Below are 26,509 nucleotides of genomic sequence, written 5' to 3'. Positions count from 1 at the left end.
TAGTCCGTCGGAATGCACAATGGACATGAATGGATGCAGGTGATCAGACAGGATGCTTACCTACGTGTCACATGTCAGAGTCGAATCTACACGTATCAGGGATCCCATGTCACTGTAACTGCACACGCCCCACATCATTACAGAGCCTCCACCAGCTTGAACAGTCCACTGCTAACATGCAGGGTCCATGGATTTATGAGCTTATCTCCATACCCGTACACGTCCATCCGACTGATACAATTTGAAACGAGACTCGTTCGACCAGACAATATATTTCCAGTCACCAACAGTCCAATGTCGATGCTGACGATCCTAGATGAGGCGTAAAGCTTTGTGTCGTGCAGTCATCAAACGTACACCAGTGGGCCTTCGGCTCCGAAAGCCCATATCGATGATGTTTCGTTGAATGATTCGCACGCTCACACCTGCTGATGGCCCGGCCCAGCATTGAAATCTGCAGCGATTCTGTCACGTTCAACGATTCTCTTCAGTCGTCATTGGTGACGTTCTTGCATGATTTTTATCCGGCCGCAGCGGTGTCGGAGATTTGATGTTTTACCGGATTCCTTATATTCACGGTACACACGTGAAACTGTCATACGAAACAATCCCTACTTCATCGCTACCTCCGAGATGCTGTGTCTCATAGCTCGTGCGCCGACTGTAACACCACGTTCAGACTCACTTATAACTTGATAACATGCCATTGTAGCAGCAGTAACCGGTCTAACAACTGCGCCAGACACTTATTGTCTTATATAGGCGTTGCCGACCGCAGCGGAATATTCTGCCTGTTTACATACCTCTGTATTTGAATACGTATGCCTATACCAGTTTCTTTGGCGCTTCGGTGTATGTAGTCCATGTCCATCTGAAATCTGACTGTTTACTAGAGTATCGCATAAAAATTTAAAGTATATCAGTCAAGAACGTTTCGAGGTTTTTGGTAATAGCATCAAACAACTTTTTGTGCTTGCAGATTACTTGTATTATACAGCTACCATTCACACTACATTGAAGTAACGTTTTAATTCAATAACTAAAGCGGATTCAGTACGTTTTGATCAGCTTCGCCGGCCGGAGTGGCCGTGCGGTTCTAGGCTCTACAGTCTGGAGCCGAGCGACCGCTACAAAAAAAATGGTTCAAATGGCTCTGAGCACTATGGGACATAACTTCTGAGGTCATCAGTCCCCTAGAACTTAGAACTACTTAAACCTAACCAACCTAAGGACGTCACACACACCCATGCCCGAAGCAGGATTCGAACCTGCGACCGCAGCGGCCGCGCGGTTCCAGACTGTAGCGCCTGCAACCGCTCGGCCACCCCGGCCGGCAGCGACCGCTACGGTCGCAGGTTCGAATCCTGTCTCGGGCATGGATGTATGTGATGTCCTTAGGTTAGTTAGGTTTAATTAGTTCTAAGTTCCAGGCGGCTGATGACCTCAGAAGTTAAGTCGCATAGTGCTCAGAGGCATTTGAACCATTTGATCAGCTTCAGGCATGTTTGCATGTTAAAAGAAATGCAATATGAGCTGCTGACTGGTATACTGTGCTCTTTAGTTTTTTTTATTTTTTTAAATTTTCCATCTTCTAAGTAAAGTAATCGTAAGGACTGAAGCTGAACCCTGACGGTTATAAAACTGCTCCATACAACTTAACTTCATGTTCCTTTTAAATCAATAAATGCCGACGCTCTTCCAGTAGCTTTTGCTCATCATCAGACATGTTGTTTGCATTATACAATTTCAGCAAAAATAGTGGCTACTTGAATTAATATAAATTCATCCATGAAACTGAGGAGTTTTAACTATGTCAACTTTTTTGTTGGTTTCCCTAAATAGCTTAAGACAAATGTCGTGGTGATGCCTTTAAAAGAAACGGAGAAGGATCCACCCCAGCACTTGCCGTGAGCTCTTTAGGGTAATCACGACAACCTGAAAGTGAATAGCCAAAGAGGGAATCTGAACCGCCATCGTCGAGATTATGAGCCCAGTATCATAAACCCTGCGCCACCTGGCTCGATTCGTTGTTAAAAAAGAAGATGCATTACCTATTACATTACTGGCCATTAAAATTGTTACACCAAGAAGAAATGCTGATGATAATCGGGTATTCATTGGACAAATATATTATACTAGAACTGACATGTGATACATTTTCGCGCAATTTGGGTGCATAGATCCTGAGAAATCAGTACCCAGAAGAACCACCTCTGGCCGTAATAACGGCCTTCATATGCCTGGGCATTGAGACAAACAGAGCTTGGATGGCGGTTACAGGTACAGCTGCCCATGTAGCTTCAACACGATACCACAGTTCATCAAGAATAGTGACTGGCGTATTGTGCCAGTTGCTCGGCCACCATTGACCAGACGTTTTCAGTTGGTGAGAAATCTGGAGAATGTGCTGGCCAGGGCAGCGGTCCAACATTTTCTCTATCCAGAAAGGCCCGTACAGGACCTGCAACATGCGGTCGTGCATTATCCTGCTGAATTGCAGGGATTGCAGGGATCGAATGAAGGGTAGAGCTACGGGTAAATGTAAAGTCCACTGTTGAAAGTGTCGTCGATGCCACCAAAAGGTAACCGAGACGTGTAACCAGTGGCACCCCATACCATCACGCCGGGCGATCCGCCAGTATGGCGATGACTAATACACGCTTCCAATGTGCGTTCACCGCGATGCCGCGAACACGGATACGACCTGCATGATGCTGTTAACAGAACCTGGATTCATCCGAAAAAATGACGTTTTGCCATTCGTGCACTCAGGTTCGTCGTTGAGTAAACCATCGCAGGCGCTCCTGTCTATGATGCAGAGTAAAGGGTAACCGCAGTCATGGTCTCCGAGCTGATAATCCATGCTGCTGCAAACGTCATCGAACTGTTCGTGCAGATGGTTGTTGTATTGCAAACGTCCCCATTTGTTGACTCAGCGACCGAGACGTGGCTGCAGGATCCGTTACAGCCATGCGGATAAGATGCCTGTCATGTCGACTGCTAGTGATACGAGGCCGTTGGGATCCAGCACGGCGTTCCGTATTACCCACCTGAACCCACCGATTCCATATTCTGCTAACAGTCATTGGATGTCGACCAACGCGAGCAGCAGTGTCGCGATACGATAAACCGCAATCGCGATAGGCTACAATCCGACCTTTATCAAAGTCGGAAACGTGATGGTACGCATTTCTCCTCTTTACACGAGGCATCACAACAACGTTTCACCAGGCAACGCCAGTCAACTGCTGTTTGTGTATGAGAAATCGGTTGGAAACTTTCCTCATGTCAGCACGTTGTATGTGTCGCCACCGGCGCCGACGTTGTGTGAATGCTCTGAAAAGCTAATCATTTCCATATCACAGCATCTTCTTCCTGTCGGTTAAATTTCGCGTCTGTAGCACGTCATCTTCTTGGTGTAGCAGTTTTAATGGCCAGTAGTGTAATATAAATTTATCTATGAAAATGTGGAGTTTTAACTATGTCATCTTTTTTGTCGGTTTCCCTAAATAGCTTAAGACAAATGTCGTGGTGGTGTCTTTAAAAGAAACGGGGAAGGATCCACCCCAGCATTTGCCTTGAGTTCTGTAGGGTAATCACGACAACCTGAAAGTGAATTTCCAAGGGGGGAATTTGAACCGCCATCGTCGAGATTGTGAGCCCAGTATCATAAACCCTGCGCCACCTGGCTCGATCCGTTGTTAAAAAATTCCTTTTTGTGATTGTAAGAAGATGCATTATCTATTATTTCTTTTGATGTTCAATCCAGAGCTAACAAAGTGATACGAGTTTCGAAGAAACGATAACTGCGTTACAGACTTGAACGAAATATTAGCTGCAAAGCCACAAAAGCTGAAGTGCCTTTGTCCCGGACGGCACACGCTCTCGCCGGTCCTTAAACCGTCGGCAACTTTCGAGCGGCCTAGGGCAGGTATGCGGTCAGCGCCGGCCCGTTGCTCGCGCTTTATTCTGTCACTCAGAATTAAAGTCGACACGCGCCAGAGTGCTGACCGGAGACAGCCTTTCATTCGCCTTAACGGAGCCGTACTGGACGGCAGCGCCGCTCCGGGAATCCGATGGGCGTATACAGCGCGCAGGGGTGGAGCGCTTTCCATCTGTCATAGTAAAAGAGAGAGCGCGCGTGAGGTAGGCAGGCGGCTTCGAGGCTCTTCCAGCGCTGCGTGCAACCAGGGGTCACGGCGGAGGGACCCCGCCGGGCCCCAGGGGCCAGCGGAGAGAAACTGCAAGGCGCCCGGAGGCCGGTAAACAAACAAGATGCAGCCGCGCTGGCGGAGCCACCCACGCGTCGCTGTCGTGCACAAGTACGTAGGATGACAAACGCACATTCCTTTCCCTAGCCATTGTCCACCCAGGAGAAAGCGGCAGACATCTGCATAATTCAGTAAGGGCAACAACGCGTGTGTTGGTGTACTGAAGATTGCGATGGTGCCGACCTGCATCGGCCAATGACGTCACCACCGTCACAAATTTATTACTTTTTTCTTTGCAATGGAGGTTCTAACAATACCACCACTTGCAAAGTAGGTTAGAAATCAGATTAATAATGTTGCTCACGCAACATATGTTCGCTTTATCGGGCAACAACAAAGTTATTGACTGTGGATGGTATCGTCAGAATGGAAATAATGAAGTCACTGTAAGGAAGTAATTAATTTTGGCACTTAACTTGAATGGATACCCACGTAGATTTCGGCGAAGTTGTTTTGGCTCATCTTGTTGATTCTAGGGTGATTCCACTTTGACCGCTAGAAGGTACAGATCTGTATTTTAGCAATATTTGAAGACCTAACAAATGCGTTTTTCCGGAAATTCTTAATGATCAAACAATCCCAGATCAGAACAATGGTATGGTAGAAATAATTTTTGACTTGGTGTTCACGATCCACATTTTTATTAAACTTCTTGTAAATTCACATATACTTCTTCTTAATTGTCACATCATCAAGAAAACAGTTTTGTATCAATCTTCATATATTTAATTTCCACTTTAACCAAACACAAGACTTGACTGTTCTTTTACAAAGCGAAATAACAACTTAACTTCTGCAAAGTGAAACAAAGACTGCTCTGTGCGCATTCGCGCCAAAACGGTTACAAGTAAGTCAAAGATTATGACCGTCTCACAGAAATGAATACACACAAGAACCATATCACTATAATACACTCCTGGAAATTGAAATAAGAACACCGTGAATTCATTGTCCCAGGAAGGGGAAACTTTATTGACACATTCCTGGGGTCAGATACATCACATGATCACACTGACAGAACCACAGGCACATAGACACAGGCAACAGAGCATGCACAATGTCGGCACTAGTACAGTGTATATCCACCTTTCGCAGCAATGCAGGCTGCTATTCTCCCATGGAGACGATCGTAGAGATGCTGGATGTAGTCCTGTGGAACGGCTTGCCATGCCATTTCCACCTGGCGCCTCAGTTGGACCAGCGTTCGTGCTGGACGTGCAGACCGCGTGAGACGACGCTTCATCCAGTCCCAAACATGCTCAATGGGGGACAGATCCGGAGATCTTGCTGGCCAGGGTAGTTGACTTACACCTTCTAGAGCACGTTGGGTGGCACGGGATACATGCGGACGTGCATTGTCCTGTTGGAACAGCAAGTTCCCTTGCCGGTCTAGGAATGGTAGAACGATGGGTTCGATGACGGTTTGGATGTACCGTGCACTATTCAGTGTCCCCTCGACGATCACCAGTGGTGTACGGCCAGTGTAGGAGATCGCTCCCCACACCATGATGCCGGTTGTTGGCCCTGTGTGCCTCGGTCGTATGCAGTCCTGATTGTGGCGCTCACCTGCACGGCGCCAAACACGCATACGACCATCATTGGCACCAAGGCAGAAGCGACTCTCATCGCTGAAGACGACACGTCTCCATTCGTCCCTCCATTCACGCCTGTCGCGACACCACTGGAGGCGGGCTGCACGATGTTGGGGCGTGAGCGGAAGACGGCCTAACGGTGTGCGGGACCGTAGCCCAGCTTCATGGAGACGGTTGCGAATGGTCCTCGCCGATACCCCAGGAGCAACAGTGTCCCTAATTTGCTGGGAAGTGGCGGTGCGGTCCCCTACGGCACTGCGTAGGATCCTACGGTCTTGGCGTGCATCCGTGCGTCGCTGCGGTCCGGTCCCAGGTCGACGGGCACGTGCACCTTCCGCCGACCACTGGCGACAACATCGATGTACTGTGGAGACCTCACGCCCCACGTGTTGAGCAATTCGGCGGTACGTCCACCCGGCCTCCCGCATGCCCACTATACGCCCTCGCTCAAAGTCCGTCAACTGCACATACGGTTCACGTCCACGCTGTCGCGGCATGCTACCAGTGTTAAAGGCTGCGATGGAGCTCCGTATGCCACGGCAAACTGGCTGACACTGACGGCGGCGGTGCACAAATGCTGCGCAGCTAGCGCCATTCGACGGCCAACACCGCGGTTCCTGGTGTGTCCGCTGTGCCGTGCGTGTGATCATTGCTTGTACAGCCCTCTCGCAGTGTCCGGAGCAAGTATGGTGGGTCTGACACACCGGTGTCAATGTGTTCTTTTTTCCATTTCCAGGAGTGTATATCGATACATTGGAGTACCTGTACATTAATAAAACTAAATGTGAATATTGTCACAAAATATGCCTGTTACTTCGCAGAAAAGTAGTACGATAGTACTGGTAACGAGAACTGGGGTTGGAGTGGTGCAATGGTCACATAAATAAAGAACCATTACAAGGTCGTGGTAACACATTGATCTGCAGCGTAACCCGAAGTCTAGGGTTGGTTGGAGAGATGATAGCTCGGTTGTGAGCTGCAGACGTCAATAATGGAAGTGTCGCATGTACGAGGTGTGTGAGAAAAGTAATGAGACTGATTTTTATTTATCAGAATTTTTATTTTTTGCAAACAATATTATCGTCTCTTTTGGACTAGTTTCCTTCGGCAGCTACACAACGGCGGAGCTTAGCAACAGCGCTGAAAAGGTTGGGCCTTTAACATGTCGGTCACATTCTTTTGAACGTTCTCAAATGTCCCAAAATGAAGTCTTTTGAAGACATTTTTCAATTTCGAAAAAAGAAAAAAAGTCACAAGGACTCAGATTAGGCGGATAGGGGGGGCTGTGGAACAACAGAAATGCCTTTTGAGGCCAAAAATTCCGTGATGCATCCGCTCGTTTGCAATGTGCAAACTTTTGGTCAAAATTTGAATTACGACATAAGCGTTTAACACAGGGCCAGCCACGGAGCGCCAAGATTGGCGCTTGCAGCGCATCCGGGCCAAGGCCTGGCGTGTCGCTCCGCTTTGCTCGGTCCTTCCCTGAATAACTGACCTTCATGTTGTTACCTACATTTTTCAGTAATTGTGCAGGGACGTCCTTAACACTAGTTGTTTTTCCTTCTTTGAGACTCTGAAGGGCGTGTTCAAATTCCTGTCCCTCTACTGGAGGACTTTGCATTTCTCTTTCACACTGATTGGTGTCTTCAATTAGACTATTTTCATTCTTGAAGTCCTTATGATCGTACAGTTGTTCTATGTATTCTTTTCGACGAGAAAATGTCGTTGTCTGTCAGTAAGATTCTCTCTTTATTTTTAACTACTACAGATTTTTTCTAGGTTTGTACTAAAGAGCTCTGATTTTCTTATAAACTTCATCTTGTTTTCCCTTTTCCTGATCTCTTCACCAATGCTTTTGGTCCATTTCTCTTTTTCTTCTCTGCGTCCGGTTGCGGGATGATTTTTAATTATTTTGTAGTGATCTACATTGTTTTCCTTCCTGAGCATATTCCTCTCCTGAATTAGATTTAATATATGATCTGTCATCCAAGGTTTTCTTGGTTCCAGTTTCCTTTTTCCTAAAATTGTCCCCATCTTGATACTGTTCCACTGCATTGGCTTATCAGCCTGTTTTATTGGGTGTTTCTTCAGAGTTTCATGATAATCTTTTTTCTGTATACGGTGCTTATTCAGAAACTATTGCCTCCTAATATTAGAACAAATAAGCACTCGGTCACAAGTATTAAGTCAAAATTGACCATGTTTCGACGCTACTATGAGCATCGTCTTCAGAATTAGACTAACTCTTCTAAAACATATTAGATTTATTATACATTAATAAAATTAAAGTTTGTACTGACTGGAAAAAGATGCAGTACTTACAAGTCACATATTAAAAAAGATCTAAGCCGGACAAGGCGACGTAATGAATAGTTGTGAGATGACGATCCGCTAAGGGCTGCTCGTACGGTAAACAAGGGTTGCAACAAGACTTGTTGGGTTATCCGACAACACTTTCGGCTTGGTAATTTTCGATTTTTCCAGATTAGGTTTCCTTATCTCAAACTGATTTGTCTTCTCTATCAATCCTGGAAGTTTTTACTGTCACAACGCATTTACGTAAACATCCGTTCGCAAACGACACAGCACCATCCTTCCATCAAGATTTCTGTCTTCTCTAGTTTCGCTAAATGACAGTATTGGGACGTTTCTGTCTAGCAGTTCATACAATATTACCCTATAATATACAACTTGACCTAGTGCACCGTCTAGCAACCATGGCCTCCAAAGACCGCTAAACTCTGAACCTACCTTCCTTTCAAACAACTCAGACTACTTGAAAAAAGTATCCTCAGTCGTTATATAAAAGACGCGTATTTTGCAAATACAATTTGTCATTCAGTGACAGATTAAGAGTTTATATTCAACAGCTATCATCTACATATCTACCAGAGCTCAGCTTCCGCGGGAAGGAAGGAAGGAAGGTTTAACGTCCTGTCGATAGGGAGGTCGTTATATGGTAGACGGAGAACAATTTCGTATTTTGTAATGAAGATAATGTCGCGTCTTTTATACAGGCACCATCCCAGCTTTTTCTTTTAGCGTTTTAAGAAAAAAACGGAAAATTTTGGTTTAGGATTCTATTACCATCACGGCGTGCAAATTGAATCCGTTGGAGAATTTCATGTGAGTATTTATTTAAACTTTATCTTCATTTCAACTTTCTAACTATTAATTCTGATCTCAGTAATGATACTTGAATTACGTTACAGTTTGATACTGGAAAAACTCTATGAAATTCCTAAACCGAGTCTTTATCTCCAGGGGAGCTGTCAGTAACGTTAATCAAAATTACAGCAAAATCTGACCACCAATCAAACCTTTATGTTGCCAAAAAAGACAACCCTGTTTCAAGTTGTTCTCTGTCACATGATTTTAATCATTTTGATCAACTGTCATAATGAATTTCAAAATTTTTGGTTTCAGTGTCAAAATATCTCTTCTCTGATTAACATAAATTTTATACAGAAATGTTATGTACTTAATTGTTACCCACTCAGTTCCCCAGAGATAGATTTCCTGTAGATTTCCTACGTCATTCCAGTTAAAAACCAGTGCATTTCCTTTAGGAAGATCTTGGCTTCTCTATTCGAAATAGAGAAAATTGTTCACTTGAGCTTGATTTTTCGTTCTAATACATAACTACCTACAAGAATGCCAGCCATAATTACATGCTAGAAGCCTATCAGACGTAATGATACAGCCAGTAGGCAACAGAAGAAACTTTTAATTTTTGTTGACAGCCTGCTTCTGCTACTGCTGACACTGATAGTTCACCCATAAAACGACACTTTTTTTTTAGTTACCTAATTCACAAAGTTTTTCACTTCAACTACTATTACGTTAATCCGCTACTTCCTAACAAAGTTCAGCGTATTGATTGTGACATGTACGAAGCAATTTTCACGTAATGAAATAACTTTGCCGCCAAGAAAGTCGTAAAATAACAATTGAGCTTTTTATTTGCTTTCGTGTCCTTCAAGGCAATATAATTAATACACAAAGAGAATACGAGAACCTATGTGTTTTGCAAGGAGAAGAGTCACCAGCCAGAATGGAGGCAAGAGTCCTTCAACGAGAAGAGGAGAGAAGGCTGTCGGGTTGAGTCTTACGTCACCAAACCTCAGACACAGCTGCACAGCAGATGGCAGTGCAAGAAACAACTTCACAAAGAGACGGTCATTCACTAAGCGATTCTTCAACATCAGCCCTCTTCGTCTCGCAGACCGTACGTCATAAGGAAGGCACCTGGGTTTCTGTAACTGACCGGGAACGTTTATGGATTTAACCGGTTTCGCGGTTAAGTCACCAATGCTGTCTCAAAAGGGCTCTTAAAATTATGTGACATCGACACGAGTCCATTAGCATTTTTTTCTAATATTGTTTAATTGCAACTGAATTCCGTGTAGCTCCGCGATGAAAGGAATGCAGTCGTTATTCCATTCAACCTTATGCTGTCACATGCATGTTCTAAGCAACGTTTCCAAACATAGCAAACGTCGTGGGAAAGGAGTGATGGTTTCACGAGATAAAAAAAAATACGACAAACTGTCCCTATCAACACTAAGTCATGGACTAAAGCATTCATACGTGGAAAATGATTGTTGTGTTCTGTGTTTCACAGTAATTTTATCACTTCGATTACGTATAATGGTATGATCATGGCTTACTTAAACTGCTGTTACAATTGAAAACTAAATGCCAAGCGTAACAACAATACAATGCATAAAGAGTGACTTCAACTTCTTTTCATCCTCCGACAGATAAATTCGTATATTATCCTTTACAAATGAAATTTGGTTGAAAATGCAGTAGGCCTTCCGTCATATTACACTACTTGACGTAATCGCTTTGGCACAGTGCGTACAATTTTCATTTTTATGTCTTATGCGATACTATCCCATTTACGCTGCTGCATTTTCTTCAGGTCGGGTTTGCTATTTTCGTAGGGTTTTCGCTCTTTTCGAACTCACTCCACGTCTGTCAAATAAGGTTAAATATGGTGACGGATGGAGTTTACATATCACTTTGATGGTGTTTTTAATTCATTTTGGGTATTTCTCAGCAGACAAAGCTGGAGAAATTTTTCCGCATCCCGTTTTCTGTCGGTTATTGTCGGAAATAATAAATTTTCTCGAAATATTTATCATGATGGAATGTGCGTTACAAAATCACTTTGGTGATATACTAGAGTACCACGGAATGTCTTCCCACTCGTTTCACCGCGACGCAACCTTTCACTTTAGCAATCATTTCTTACTCCACCCAACTACTCTACAGTTGGGTACAGTATTCCTCATCCAAGGGTCACAACGTTCAGACACACTTAACGTTCACATCCAATCTCTCTGCGAATAAATTCTTTGCTGTTTCTTCATACAGCAAACAAAATTTCGACGAAGTCGTAGCTTGGATTCTCTTTCAACGCTACAAGATCTATTTTCATGTATATTGTTTAACGTTTGCATCTTCTTAGATTTACTTATTTTTACGCCAGTGGACTGTGCAATCTACTAACGGAAAAAGTATGTTTCCACGCTCAACAGCCCAGTTTTGGTCCTGGTCTTCCTCACTGTTAGCCTACTCGAGATTAGTTCACCCCCCCCCCCCCCCTCTCTTTCCTCACCCTCGTAAGTCAAACAAAAGATCTTAAATTAAATCAGTGTTGTTTCTTTCCCTAAACACCAAATTCTAGGAAAACCGCTAATAATACACTTCAGTACTACCCTCATACTGCACAGAATCACGACGATATTGACACACACTGAGCACCATTTTTTAGTAGTTAATAAATCACTACCATTTCATGGTAGTCAACAGCTCTAAAGTAGAAGCCATTGATAAAATTCGACAGCTATCAAGAATGGGAATGTACATATATACGAAATATTTTATTATCACATTGTTCAAATTTTTTGGGCACTATATGTTAAATTTTCATAATTATCACGGCAAAATCTAGCAGTTTACAAAATTAACGACATACCGAAAGAACAGACACCACATATAGGCTATATCAATACGATGCGACGACCAACGATCCATTCTTCCAGTGAGGATGTAAACCAAACCCGATCTCTTGCGGAATCCGAAATGGCGAGTAAGGGTTTCGTGGGTAGGTGAAGCTACGATAGTAGTGTTTAAGAGACTGGGAGTTTGTGTTGGATGAGAAGCGTGCTCGGATGTCCGACGCTATTAAAACAGTGCTCGCGTTAAGCGGGAGACTGAGATTCGAGTTGCGGTCCGGCGCAAATTTTCACTCGTTGCTACTGACTTACGTCAATGCCCAAATGCAGCTAAACTCATTGAAGACCTTTGAATAAGTATTTGTATCGTCCCTGCATCACATAAGGTTTCTTATTTCTTACGGAGAATTAAGATTTGTGTCACTCGTGACTTTATAATTGGTGTTTATTGTGCTAAGTATTCTCGTTTTTAGGGCTCTGCATTTTCCACCATTTTAACAATATTTAGTTACAAGCGAGACTCTCCACTGCATGAACTTCAGTCTTTATAGACACAAAAATCAAACCTACATACATCCCTCAAAAATTCTTCTGTTACATTTTTATGCATACTGAATACGGATAGAGATGTTCATGGTTTATCGTCCCATCGCCGTTGATTCATTAGAGACGATGAGCAAGTTCGGAACGGACAAATAAGGCTAAAGTATTCGGTTTTATGCTTTTCAAAGGCACCATTCCAGTATTTCCCTTAAACGATTTGGCCTAAACAAAGAAAAGCGAAGTCAGGATGGCCAGAGTGGATTTGAAACTTGGTCGTCCCGAATGGGATCTGAGTGCGCTAGCCGTTGCACCAGCCCCCTTGATTGCTCACGAACGATAATGCAGAAACTGTCATGGTTTCACTGTTTGCCTTTCTACAAATGATGCCCATTGAACGAGAAGATGCAGCGATTAAGCCACTGGATGTGTATTTGGCACAAGATTTCAGATCAACTTGATATACTAGGTTTTCTGGGGTTTACTTACGCCAGTTCCGTTTGTCTGGTGGTATCTTGAGTGTTGAGACAACACAACTGCAACTTGACACGAGTTCACAATTTCAACAGTCAATGGACAAGCAATGAACTTACATGTTTGATTTTATTACACATCTTCGGCTAAAACTGCGGTGAAGCTCGAAGTGCGTCTGCACGGACAACTAACACAATGCGGAAAACTAAGGCGACTCAAAATAGTATGTGCTTACGTGGCATTTTCCCTTTACACGCACGGGAGCTCTAGACTCAAGGCTGGAAATAAGTACTGCAGAATCTTCCAAGGTTAGGTCACGGCCTTCGTGGTGCTTACGGCTCATCTCTGACGCAGATAAAAGGCACTGCAGCCTAGTGTTCAAGGTTGCAGAAAAAAAGTCACACGAATTGCAAGGGTCTCCTGTTCAAGGTGAACCACATCGCAGGACAAACACTGACAGTGACTCGACAGGCTTTTTGCTTCGCAGCTAGTGGTAGGCAACAATAAAACAGCTAGGTAGGGAGAGTGATTCATAGAAAGAAGATACAGCGCATCTTGTAATGGTGAGTTGGAATACCTCAATATTTGCTCCATGCAACGTTTGGTGTGTTAATTTATATTTGGTTCATGACTCAGAAGGTCGATTGATGCCCAAAGCCGATTAAACGACTATCACCCTAACCTTCGGCCGAATACGAAGCCGAGGGTTTAACTGCCCTAAGAAATGCCGATCAAGATTCGCAAAATGTGAATAAAATAATGATTTTTTAAATATAATAAAAACAATTTAACGAGATGATTAAAAATTATCTTGCAAACTGTCAAATAAAAACACTTTGAAATAATATCAATTACAATATTTATTTGCTTAAAAATGTACTTGAACAATTACAACTGGAAATATACATAATAACAGCGAAATGAATCTTAAATTTCCATTATCATTTTGGTATCTATTAATGAAAAAGAATTAATAATCAAAGTTAAACAGTCTTATGTTGTAAGCTAAAAATAATAATTTGTCCACATTTTCACCAATCAAGTTACATCTCTTGTCAACATACATCTGTCCCGCTGCGTTGAACAACTGTTCACTAAGAACACTAATAGGAGGAGCAGATAAATATTTAAGTGCAACTGCATGTAGATAAGTATATGTGCTTTTCACAAACTCAAACTTCTCTTCTTCTCGGTCAGAGAAAAATTTTCGCAATCGTTGATAAAACGCCAAAGTAGGTAATCTGATTCACGAACGAACTTTATTTACTGGCGATGGCGGCCGACCGACGCAACACAGTGTAATACAATCCACGGTAAGTATGTAAAAGCTTCGCGACTATTGTAGTTTAATCGTTGGGTGTCCACCGCGCGTGTGAAGTTCTAACAGTTGTTCAATTTAGGGCGATAAATGTACCGCTCTTATGACCATCAGGAAAGTAATTACTTTGGCACGGGTAGATATTCTCGGCCGCACGTTTCTCTCCCATCCCTCGGGTCATGAAACGAATTGCTCTAACGCCGTGCCGTATCGGATGTTAGTGGTGTGTAACATCACCAGCGTGTCGCGCCCGGTGATTCAGGCTTAAAATGCCGGCTCGGCGCGGGTGAGGCAATCGCCGCAACCTTGGCGGCCGCCGATCGCGACCCGCCGCCACCCGGCGACCCCACACGGTGCGTCACAACTTGCGAAAGGCCTCCCGCGCACCTGCGGACACCGGGCGTCTGTGAGTACCGACACCTCATCCGGCCGGCCAGTTTCCACGTAGAGTATGACCAAGCATCACGCTGTTTCTACTACTGCCGCCCTGACCAGAGGCAAAGTTTGCGCGTGAGGTCCGGATCAAGTCTCGAGTACGGCGTACTCGTTGTGGGTGCCGCCCTCAGGCGTATCCTGCTAGCTTAGCTTCAGTTACGCGCTTTCTCAATCCCAGGTCCCAATTCCTCTGCGTTGCTTGCCAGGAGGAGGGAGGACGAGGAGCGGAGCTCACTCGAAGCGTAGTATCTACAACTGCATCTAAAGCTACGTCTGTATTCCGTAAGCCAAGGTTAAGTTGTTTGGTAAAGCGAACGTAGCGTCTGATTCTCCCACTCCTGCACCGCCCTTCCTGTTCCATTAACGGATGGTACGTGAAAAAAAGGTTGCCAGAATCCAACATATGGGCCCGAATTTCTCTAAATTTAACGTCGTGATAATTATGCAAGATGTATTTTGGAGGACACAGTATACACAGAGGCGACAAAAGTCATGGGATGCCTCCTAATATCGCAGCAGACCTTCTTCTGCCCGGTCTGGTGGAACAACTCGACGTGGCGTGGACTCAACAAGTCATTGGAAGTCCCCTGCAGAAGTAAATTTTCGGTGGGATTCATGCCGGGCGGGGTGACCAAATCATTCGCCCGAATCTACAGTCTTTTTCAAACCAATCACGAACAACTGAGGTCCAGTGACATGACGCATTGTCATGCATAAAAATTCCATTGTTGTTTGGGAACATAAAGTCCATCGGTGGCTGCGAGAGGTCTCTAAGTAACCGAACAAAACTTTTTCCAGTCATCAAATGGCTCTGAGCACTATGAGAATTAACTTCTGAGGTCATCAATCCCCTAGAAATTAGAACTACTTAAACCTAACTAACCTAAGGACATCACACACATCCATGCCCGAGGCAGGATTCGCACCAGCGACCGTTGTGATCGCGCAGTTCCAGACTGTAGCGCCTAGAACCGCTCGGCCACTTCGGCCGGCTTTCCAGTCATCGATCGGTTCAGTTGGACCAGAGGATCCAGTCTATTCCATGTAAACACAGTCCACAACATTACGAAGCCACAACAAGCTTGCACAGTGCATTGTTGACAACTTGGGTCCACGGCTTCGTGGGCACTGCGCAACACTCGAAATGGCTCAAATGGCTCTGAGCACTACGGGACTTAACATCTGAGGTCATCAGTCCCCTAGAACATAGAACTACTTAAACCCACCGAGCCTAAGGACATCGCACACATCCATGCCCGAGGCAGGATTCGAACCTGCGACAGTAGCGGTCGCGCATTTCCAGACTGAAGCGCCTAGAACCGTTCAGCCACACCGACCGGCCCACACTTGAAATCTACCAGCAGCTCTTACCAACTGAAATCGGAACTCACCTCAGCAGGTCCCTATTTTCCAGTCGTCAAGTGTACAACCGACATTGTCACGAGCCCAGGAGAGGTGCTGCAAGCGATGTTGTGCTGTTAGCAATGGCAGTTGCGTCGGTCGTCTGCTTCTATAACCCATTAACGCAAAATATCGCCGCACGTACCTAACGGGTACGTTCGCCTTACATTCCAATTTCATTTCTGCTGTTCTTTCACGCAGTGTTGCTTCTCTGTCAGCACTGACAACGCTACGCAAACGCCGTTTCTCTCAGTCGTTAAGTGAAGGCTTTAGGCCACTGCGTTGCCCGCGATGAAAGATAATGCCCGAAATTTGGTATTCTCGGCACAGTCTTGACATTGTGAATCTCGGAATACTGAACTTCCTAACGATATCCGACATGGAATGTCCCACGCGTCTCGCTCCGACTACCATTCCGCGTTCAAAGTCTGTTAATTCCTGTTCTAAGGCCATGACTATGTCAGATACCTTTTCAGATGGATCACCTGCGTAAAAACGACAGCTCCGCCAATATACTGGTCTTTTATACCTTGTGCACGCGATACTACCGCCATCTGTATATGTACCAAACACTATCCCAAGAATTTTTTCACTTCAGTATATTTTGTTGTTGACTCACTCTGGGACGCATCCTCTCGGAGTGTTGTGAGCAAGGCTCCGTAAGATGGACATCGTCCCTCTTGTAACGTCTCTAGTAGCAGGCTGTTGAGCATTTCTATGACACCCAACATGGCTAAACAACCCCGTGACGAATCGTCCAGCTCTCCTTTGAATATTTTCTATCTCTTGAACTTCGTAAGTCTTTCAGGCTGATCAACAACACTTAAAGGATTACTCGGACAAAGGTGTTGTAAGCGACCTCATTTGTGCGTGAATTACACTGCATCAGGATTCTTCAAATAAATCAGTACCATGACTAGAGTTACACTATCTAATCAAAAGTAACCGGAAGTCCTTAAGTAATGCTGAATTGACCACTTGGTGCCACGAGAGGCGGACGTACCATTATAAAGAGAGGCGTGCAGTATTGTCACTTGGCAAGCAGTAACGCAAAACGGGTCTATCAGGAGAGTTTACTAACTTCCGACATAGACTAGTCATTTTATGTCACCTGAATAACAAACCATCAAGACCATTTCAGCTCTTTTAAAACTGCCCCAGCCGACTTTTGGTGATGTGACCGAGAAATGGAAACGCGAAGGAACAACACAGCTAAACCAGGACCAAGGAGACCTCAGGTACTTATGACCAGGGACCGTCGAGCACTGGGGAAGATAGTTGTAAAAATCGTAGAAAATCAGCGGAAGGAATAACTCGCCATCTCCATAGTGCTACCAACAGTCCAGCTATCACAAAGATTGTGCTTGTGGAATTAAAAAGAATGGGGTGCAATGCTCGAGCAGCGCCTCATAAGCCATATATTTCTGTAGTTTCAGTGCTAAGGATTGCTTGAGGTTGTGTAAAGAGCGACGACAATGGACAATTGATGAGTGGAAACGCTGTGGCAATCCAATGGAGGGCTTAGAGCTATCATGTGTAGTGCCAACAGCAAAGTACGGTGGAGATTTTTCCGTTGTTAGGGTGTGGTCCCGTTTTTGCGCTTAAGAAAACGTTAAATATGGAACGATGTGAACACATTTTACGGCATTGTGCACTGCGCACAACAGAGGAATAGTTCGGAGACGATGATTGTCAGTAGCAGCATGACCATCCGCCCTGTCGTAAAGTAGACAATAAGATTACTGGCCTGCTCAGAGTCCCTACCTGAACCCAGTGGAACACCTTTGGGATGAGCTACAACGCCGACTTGGCTCACGGCCTCAGCGCCCAACATCACTACTTCTCTGCTTTCGGCTCTTGAGGAAGAACAGGCTGCCATTCCTTCACATACTTTCAGACACCTCGTTGAAAGTATCTCCAACACAGTTCAAGAAGTCATAAAGGAGAGGGGTGGATACATCCCATATTAACGTCAATAATAGGTATCCAGCGATCAGTGTTCAGATTGTGATCGTGCCACCGTAAATCGCTTGGGCAGAAACTCCTACATGCTTTCTAGCTGACTGGTCGCTGTTCGCATAGTCAACCTATATGGATATTTCATCCTATTTTTGCACATTTTATTACTTTTTTACTTGGTCAGTTGTCAAGTGTTGCACCACGCGTTGATCATTTGAAAGTCTCTCTGTGTTTCGTAACAAGTTTCAAATTTTGCTCCCTGTCCACAATCGTGTCATCTAAAAATAACCCCACATTTCTACAGACGCTATCCACCAGGCCATTTCCATGAACCATTAACAGCTGTGGGTCTACCACACTACCGTGACGCACACTGTACGCCACCTTCGCTTCTGATAATGTCTCCGCATTAAGAACCACGTGCACTTGCTCTTCATCACTGACCAGTTCTTATGTGTTTCTGAGCGATGCACATATTCACTCAGGCTGCAACAAGGAATTTTAAGTAGCTGATGTGGTCGTTCAGGATCCGCAGTTACAGTTTAACACCACAGTCTGCATACGTCACAAACCACACAGAGTTTCTTTCCTTATTTTGTAGACTTCATCTACTCTCAGACCGAAAGTCAGCATTCTATATCTTCGGAAGACATTATTGTCATTTCATTCAGTTAAAATTTATTTTATTAATTATCTATTAAGTAAAAGTCTTTCGGCAAGTTTATATTTTATTACTATATTCCTAGTGGGTTGTAACTGCGTTCACTTGCATTGCTAGGGGACAGATTTTGATGAAGATTGTATCCTCCGTAATTAAATAAGCAACTGAGAGGTTCCATGCCCTCTTTTGCATGTCTCCTCTCATTTTTATCAATTTTGTTAATGTTCTATGTCACTGCACGGTAGTAACAGACCGAATAAGGTAATTGTAATGAGATTATTTGTACAGAGAGCTCAAAAAATACTTTTCACTTGATTCTAAACATGTTTTACTTTCGTGGGTGGCCCGGGCGAGGCGAGCATCATAGGACGTGGCTCACTGCGTTTACGGTTGGGAACTCCACTTCCCTGAATTCTGAGGGGTTCGTACAATAGGCTTAAGCGCCTGGCGCAACGACTGACGTTGGTCGAGTTTCGCCTATTGTAGCAGGGCGAAACGACCTGCGAGACGTCTGAGTGTCGCCGCAGTTTATGTGTTTACTGTTCCGGCGCGTCCGGAACGAAGATTCCGGGCACCGACTGCCTGCATTGTCCTCATGATTCTGAGAATACTTGTGGACTGTGCCCTGCTGGGTGCGACTGTCTGGCAGTGGATGGCCGGTGGTCTAGGCAGGTTGTTTTCGTAGCCGGTCAAACAGCAAGTTCAGTGCCCTGAGCTGAATAGCAGAGGCATGATTGGTCAACTTAAACTGAGGCTAGTTGACGTCATAAACTCCTGCTCAAAATTGGAGGGAACAGTCGCTATTGGCGTGAATAATGTTTTGAGACAGTGTGGGGGAATTTTGGAATCAGAACTGAATGCTGATTCGCGGTTTTCGAGGAGAGTAGGGAGTTGAGCAATGCTGGCTGACTTCGGTCTTGCATCGCATCACAGAGGTGATTCGGGATCTGATCTTCGTCATAGTCGCTCGTTTTCGGAAGAATTCTCGGACAGCCTTCGCGGCCAGGGATTGACACAGAGTTGCTGCACGGCAGAAGTCGGCGCCTACATCATCAGGACGCTGCCTACCGACGACGTGCTGCAGATTTCAGTGCTGGTAGAGTATTTTGCGGCTCCGGCATTGTAGGACCTTATCAATTTTATACTGAATCCCTCAGCAGCACGCGCGTTCACATTGCTACAAGTCCACCTTGCTTGTTTCTCCAGGTGATCCTATTTGAGATACTGCTATATAGTCGGAAGATTAATATTTGATTCATTGGGACCTCCAGTCATTATCGTCAATCTATTGTCTCACAGAGAGTAGGAGCCCCTTGTTCTCGAGCCAACTCTTATTCTCATAATATTTCAGTATACCCTATCCTTTAACGTATAGTGTGTGTCGACAATCATGTGCATTTATGCTCTAATGTGTAATAAATCTCATTGTAATATTTAATACGCATATCATTTCGTAGATATAGGCAGAATCCCATTTCCTGTTGTTTATTATGATAAAGTTCTCTTTTTTGAGTAGATTACGATTAAATTATTGTGAGTGTGCACTCCTTGTTTTACCAACTAGCAGGTCCACCATCATTTCCTTCCGTTACCGTTGTGCGCGTAATTAATTAGCTGGTAGATAAGGAGGGGTCGAGTGCATGTCTCGTTCTCGTGCAAAATTCGTCTGAATTAAAGAGGTACAAACTCTTCTCCACCCTGGCACCTCGCACAACTTCACATTAATTATTAACAAAAATGAATATTCACGTCCGTGGCGGGAAAACGAGTTAATACGGATTCCGAACACTGTCGGATAGTGACATTCTAGAGCTGCCAGCCGAACAGCTGGCCTCCATATACAACCCGTTTCCATGATGACGTTTAAAACTTTCAAGGGTGATGGGAAAGAGCGAACAGTGTACACAAACCATAGTGTTCACATCGTGTTCTCTGTTATACTATGGTTTAGGTTGCACTGTATTTGTGAAGTTTTTCGATGATTCCTAGCCGGTGTTGCATATTCCTTAAGATCTGATTCAGTTTTGGTTTTTGTTTCAATTTTTTTCTGTCTGTTTGTATTCAGAAATGAGGTAGAAATTACCGAAGGTAATGATAGCCTATGGGTAATACTTTGTCATTACAGACTAGAAATAAAGACAGAATTCGTAAATCAGATACGTGTGAACGCTACTAGTAGCTGCTCTTTGTTTATGACTTCAAACCTCGTCCACTAGTTAGAAACTTTCGCGTCAGATTCGAAAAGGGCAAATTTAACAATCCGAGGTAAGGAGCTTGGGTTGGTTTGGGTTGTTTGGGGGAAGAGACCAAACTGCGAGGTCATCGATCTCATCGGATTAGGGAAGGACGAGGAAGGAAGCCGATCGTGCCCTTTCAAAGGAACCATCCCGGCATTTGCCTAGAGCGATTTAGGAAAATCACGGAAAACCTAAATCAGGATGGCCGGACGCAGGGTTGAACCGTCGTTCTCCCGAATGCGAGTTCAGTGTGCTAACCACTGCGCCACATCGCTCGGTAGGCAGCTTGAGCCCGGTAGTCACTGAGTCGAAAGGAATAAGCGAAAATGAGAATCAGCATTTGTCTGTCGATATTCGATAAAAATTCAAGAGAACAAATTGTACTAATAAATTTACCGCACAATGTGCCACATTCACAACAATTGTGCAGCGTGGCGTCCCGAGCTTCTGTGCAGGCATGACGCGGCCGAATAGTTTTGTCATATTCTTCGCAACAAAGAACAGCAACGAAAAAAGCATGCCAAATTTAAAAGAACGTAAAATCCCCAAGATTGGCAAAGTTTTACAGAAGTTTGAAATTTTGCGCGAACTTCAGTGCGAGATGCTTTTAATAGTTTTTACAACGAAACTCTCTCTGGAAATCTGGCAGAATACACGAAGACATTCTGGTCCTATGTAAAGTACACCATCGGCAGGACGCAATCAATACCTTCACTTCGCGATAACAATGGTGATGTTATTGATAACAGAGCCACTAAAGCAGAGTTACTAAACAATGCTTTCCGAAATTCATTCATAAAAGAGGACTAAGTAAATATTCCAGAATCAGAAACAAGAACTGCTGACAACATGAGTAACTTAGAAGCAGATATTCTCGGTGTAGCAAGACGGCTTAAACCGCTCTGGTTCAGAATGTATATAAATCAGGTTCCTTTCCGAGTATGCTGATACGATGGCTTCATACTTACCAATCATACAGAAAGGCTCGCTCGTCGAAAGACCCGTAGCTAAAGACTGGAAAGTGTCACAACTCAGACCAGGAACGAAGAAGGAATATAGGAGTGATCCAGTAAACTACAGATCCATCTCACTAACGTCGATTTGCAGTAGCATTTTAGTACATTTACTGTGTTCGAACATTATGAATTACCGTGAAGAAAACGATTTAGGGACAGATAGCCAACACGGATTCAGAAAAGATTGTTTCCGTGAAACACAACTAGCTCTGTTTTCATGAAGTAATGAATGCTACCGACAGATGACGTTAGATTGATTCCATACTTTTAGATTTCCGGAAAGTTTTGACACATTTCCTCGCAAGCGACTTCTAATGAAATTGGGTTCAAATGGTTCAAATGGCTCTGAGCACTATGGGACTTAACAGCTATGGTCATCAGTCCCCTAGAACTTAGAACTACTTAAACCTAAGTAACCTAAGGACATCACACAACACCCAGCCATCACGAGCAGAGAAAATCCCCGACCCCGCCGGGAATCGAACCCGGGAACCCGGGCGTGGGAAGCGAAAACGCTACCGCACGACCACGAGATGCGGGCAGAAATTGGGTGTCTATGGAGTATTGTCTCAGTTGACTGGATTCGTGATTCCCTGTCAGGAAAGTCGCAGTTCATAATAACTGTCGGAAAGTCATTGAGTAAAAGGGAAGTAATATATGGCGTTCCCCAAGGGACCGTTACAGGCGCTCTGCTGTTCCTGATCTACAAAAACGATTTACGAGACAATCTAAGCAGTCCTCTTCGACTGTTTGCAGATGATGCTGTTATTTACCATCATGTAACGTCATCAGATGATCAAAACGAATTGCAAAATGATTTAGACAAGACATCTGTACGGTGCAAAAAGTGGCAATTGACTCTAAATCATGAAAAGCATGAAGTCAACCACATGAGTACTAAGCAAAATCCACTAAATTTCGGTTACTCAATAAATCACACGAAGGCTGTCAATTCAACTAAATACTTAGAGATTGCAATTACGAATGGCTCAAACTGGAAGGATCTTATAGACAATGTTGTGGGGAAGCAAACCAAAGACTGCAATTTATTGGCAGAGCATGTAGAAAAAGCAACAGGTCTACTAAATAGACTTGCTCACATTAGGCTTCTCCGCCTTCTTTTGGAGTACTGTTGTGCGGTGTGAGATCCGCATCAGATGTGTTTGACGGAAGACATCGAAAGGAATTCAAAGAAGGACAGCTCGTTTTGTATTATAGCGAAGTAGGGGAGCGAGAGCCACGGATATGATATTCGAAATGGTGTGGCAATCATTAAAACAAAGACTTTTTTGTTGCGACAAGATTTTCTCGTGAAATTTCAGTCACCTACTTCCCCTCAGAGAAGTCCGGGTGCGCGCGTAAAGACCTAGGCGTTCGAGAGTGGAACGGTAAAGAAATAGCTTGGAGGTGGTTCTATGAAGTTCCCACCAGGCACTGAATTGCAAAGAACTCAAGTAGGTAATGATGAATTCTGACTTCGCTCAAACGGTGACAGGCAGCGACGACAATACTTGGCAGGACGTCCTTATCAGTGTTTATTGGCGTCTCGTGCACAAGTCACATTGTTCACATCATGTCTCTATTACACTGTGGTTTATGTTAGACTGTATTTGGCATTTTTTTCAACGATGCCTAGCTGATCTTGTAAAGTCCTGTTGAATATAGTTTCAAATTTTTTTCGTCTGTTTGTATTCGGATCTGAGATGGGAATTACCGACGGAAATGCTAACCTGTGGGCAATATTTTGAGTTTACAGACTAGAAATAATGACAGAATTCGTAAATCACGGTATATGTAAACGCTCCTAGTCGCGTCTCATAGGTGTTTTTTCGTGAAGTCAAAACTCGTCGAGTAGTTTGAATTTTGTATCAGATTTGCGCTTTCCGTTCCTAGGCACGGGATTTAACAAGAACATTGACGTAAGCTGTGGTAACTAGTTGATTTACGCCAACACTTCTTCCGCCCAGTCAGCCAAATACAAATGATGGAAATATGTTCCACCATTTCGATGCCAATTGGCTACTCCAGCGTAATAAACGGAGTTGAAGATCTGGCCTGTAAAGGCTAGTAACTGGCTTAAGGAAATGCAAAATAAAGGATACGTCGGCTTAGCATGGGAGTAAAGATGGGGGAAGGCGCTGAAATAAGAAGTAACACTTAACTATGTCGTCTCTTACTTGGTGAAAGTTAACAGTATGAATAATTCAGAAAACAAAGATATACTCGAAAAAATACAACAACAGAAGTAAATGAGATGTGCTGTTTATGCAACATGGGAACTTGGTAATGTGGTGGGATGCAAAAAAGTTTTACGTAACGGTCTAAGCTCGGCACCTGTTCATTAAAGATTCCGAAACTTCTCGCACTAACGTCTCGGAACTAATTTGCGAAGCTCGTTGTGAGACTAAAGGAGCGTTCCGGAGATTAGCATAACCGACCATTTCGCAACGGCGCGAGGGACGCTTCGCTGCGCTCGACAGACCAGTGACAGAGGCAGAGAATGCACGCGCGTGAGCGCGTGTGACGAGTCCCAAGGCTGAGATGAGCTGCAGGATGCACGCGCTGGCAATGCCTCGCACGTGTGTCGTCCACCAGCTGCGTTCGCACCTGCGGTTGGGTAAGGCACGATGGCAGAGGGACGGATGCGGGCAGAATATTACGGACTGTGCGCCGCAGAGCAAATTTGCTGAAGCGCTGAGTCGTAAGTGGACGAATGTGAGGATCTGTTTTTCGATGGAGGGAACAATCTGTCCAAAAATATCTTCACGGAATCGCAGTTAACTGAGACAGCAGGATACACTCTTCTAGTTGCAAGATAGGTACGGAAATGAATTACGTTCAAGGTCCGATGTCAGTTGACGCTTTTGAGATGTGAAGGTACAGGAGGTCGCTGAGAATATCATGGATAAACAGACGAGCCAACAAATCAATACTTCAAAAAATGAGGGTGGAGAACAGGCTGTCCACTATATGTTTCCAGAGAATCTTGCAATTGTTTAGTCATATAGTTCGAAGGCAGGAGGATAATTTGGAAAAGATCATCATCCAAGAGAAAAGACTGCGGGGAAGACCACCGAGACGATGGATGGACCAGATAAAGTGGGAGAGGAACGAAATATTGGACCAGCTTCTCCGAGATGCAGATGACGAGAAGTAAATGTAACGAGGGTCGTGTGATGGGTTACCAACTTTCAGCTATACAGGTATTAAAAGTTGACTTTTAAACTATTCCCCCTGTAAATGGGGGAGTGATCCGATACCAAAGTAAAGTTTTAAATAAAGCCTACCATGCATCAGACGTCGACATTAAGCCACCGTGTAGTCCCTGAAATTGGTGTGTGCTGCGGAGCATCGTTTTTATGAAATATTTAGTTTGAAAAAGAGTTCGTTTCTCACTATTATTTTAATGTGAGGCATTTGTCCAGTTGTTACTACATAGCTTCGCAAAACTGCATGATACGAGTAAAATTCAATGTTCTCTCAGCAGAACACCGAAAGACATTTAACGCATGCGAACAAAAAACTCTATTGGGGCAAAATAGGAGCTGTACTATGCATACTTATAGGATACAAGAACTGTCGCATCATCTCTTTTGCCTTGCCAACAGTTTGAAAACGTTAGTTGTCACGTAACAGCAAGACAACTCTAGTGAGGCGTCCGAGGTCGTTTCTATTGAATTTGTTGGTTGGTTTTTTAGGGTTGAAGGGGCCAGACTTCAAAGGCCATCGGTCCCTCTATTGAATTGTCTTCTGCTAATGTTGAAGTAAGAGTTGGTATTAACAGTTCATTCTTCTGGAATGCGGTGAACACTGAGACATTCTGATGACAAAAAGGTGTGACTACCACCGGACGGATAGTGTCTCCTGCAGCTATTTTAGCGTTTTTTGCCGCAGGCGACTCATGATGCTCCTTTTCCAGAAATGGCAATATTGCACCTGAAGTGTTGTTGAATGTATTTGTCCACAACCGCAAGGTGCCATTCTTAAGTACAAGCTGTAACAACAGAAACTGCTTAAAGATCAGTTCAGATTTAAGAATACGTTCTGTTCTGAAAACATTTCATAAAAAATTATTATAAACATTTTTTAGCTCTTCCTATTTCACTGTTAAGTGTGCTAGTGCATAATCATTTCTTTTAAGATGAGACTGTCCTCGGTCAACTACGGTTACAGATACCATATATTGCTACAGCTGCCACTTGAGAATGACGTAATTAGTAGAAATAGCGATCGTGAACAAATGTCCATAATAACATTCCAGGCGCAAAAAGAAATCATTTCTGAAACAATTATGGTCTGTGGACGCAAGTAGACGCAAAATTATGTTACTTGATGTACGTTTTACGAGCCCTAAACTCATCACCAGCCATAATTCTCCCTTAGGAAAGTTAAGAGGTATATAATGTTCATAAACTCCCCTCCAGCATGTAACGATCGCACTGCGGCTGGACGAGTCAACCGATAATACGAGGGGCGTTCAGAAAGTAAGCTCCGATCGGTCGCGAAATGGAAACGACTATGAAAATCCGATAAAGCTTTGCACAGATGTGTTGGGTAGTGTCTCTAGTATAACCCCAGTTAGCATCACGTCGCTCTTCTCATTTCTGAGCTCGCAGTGAGTGCGTAAATATGTCTAGAA

At 44.0% G+C, this 26,509-nt stretch overlaps 1 protein-coding gene across 3 annotated transcripts in view; it reads left to right on the top strand.

Annotated features, from left to right (window-relative positions):
• LOC126263428 (uncharacterized) overlaps nucleotides 1-26,509 on the top strand; it is a 623,908-nt gene that overhangs the window by 420,818 nt on the left and 176,581 nt on the right. Inside the window, exon 1 of one of the 3 annotated variants that reach the window (XM_049960538.1) lies at nucleotides 13,389-13,406. The exons of the other annotated variants lie outside the window; for them this stretch is intronic. Coding sequence (XP_049816495.1) covers nucleotides 13,404-13,406 — 3 coding nt within the window. The 5' untranslated portion in view covers nucleotides 13,389-13,403. Of the gene's footprint in view, nucleotides 1-13,388; nucleotides 13,407-26,509 lie in introns of those variants that run through there. 3 annotated transcript variants of the gene reach the window in all.

The sequence above is a fragment of the Schistocerca nitens genome, chromosome 1 (assembly GCF_023898315.1).
Source record: "Schistocerca nitens isolate TAMUIC-IGC-003100 chromosome 1, iqSchNite1.1, whole genome shotgun sequence".
In the NCBI taxonomy this organism is placed as follows: domain Eukaryota; kingdom Metazoa; phylum Arthropoda; class Insecta; order Orthoptera; family Acrididae; genus Schistocerca; species Schistocerca nitens.
This window is presented reverse-complemented; position numbering and strand designations above follow the sequence as displayed.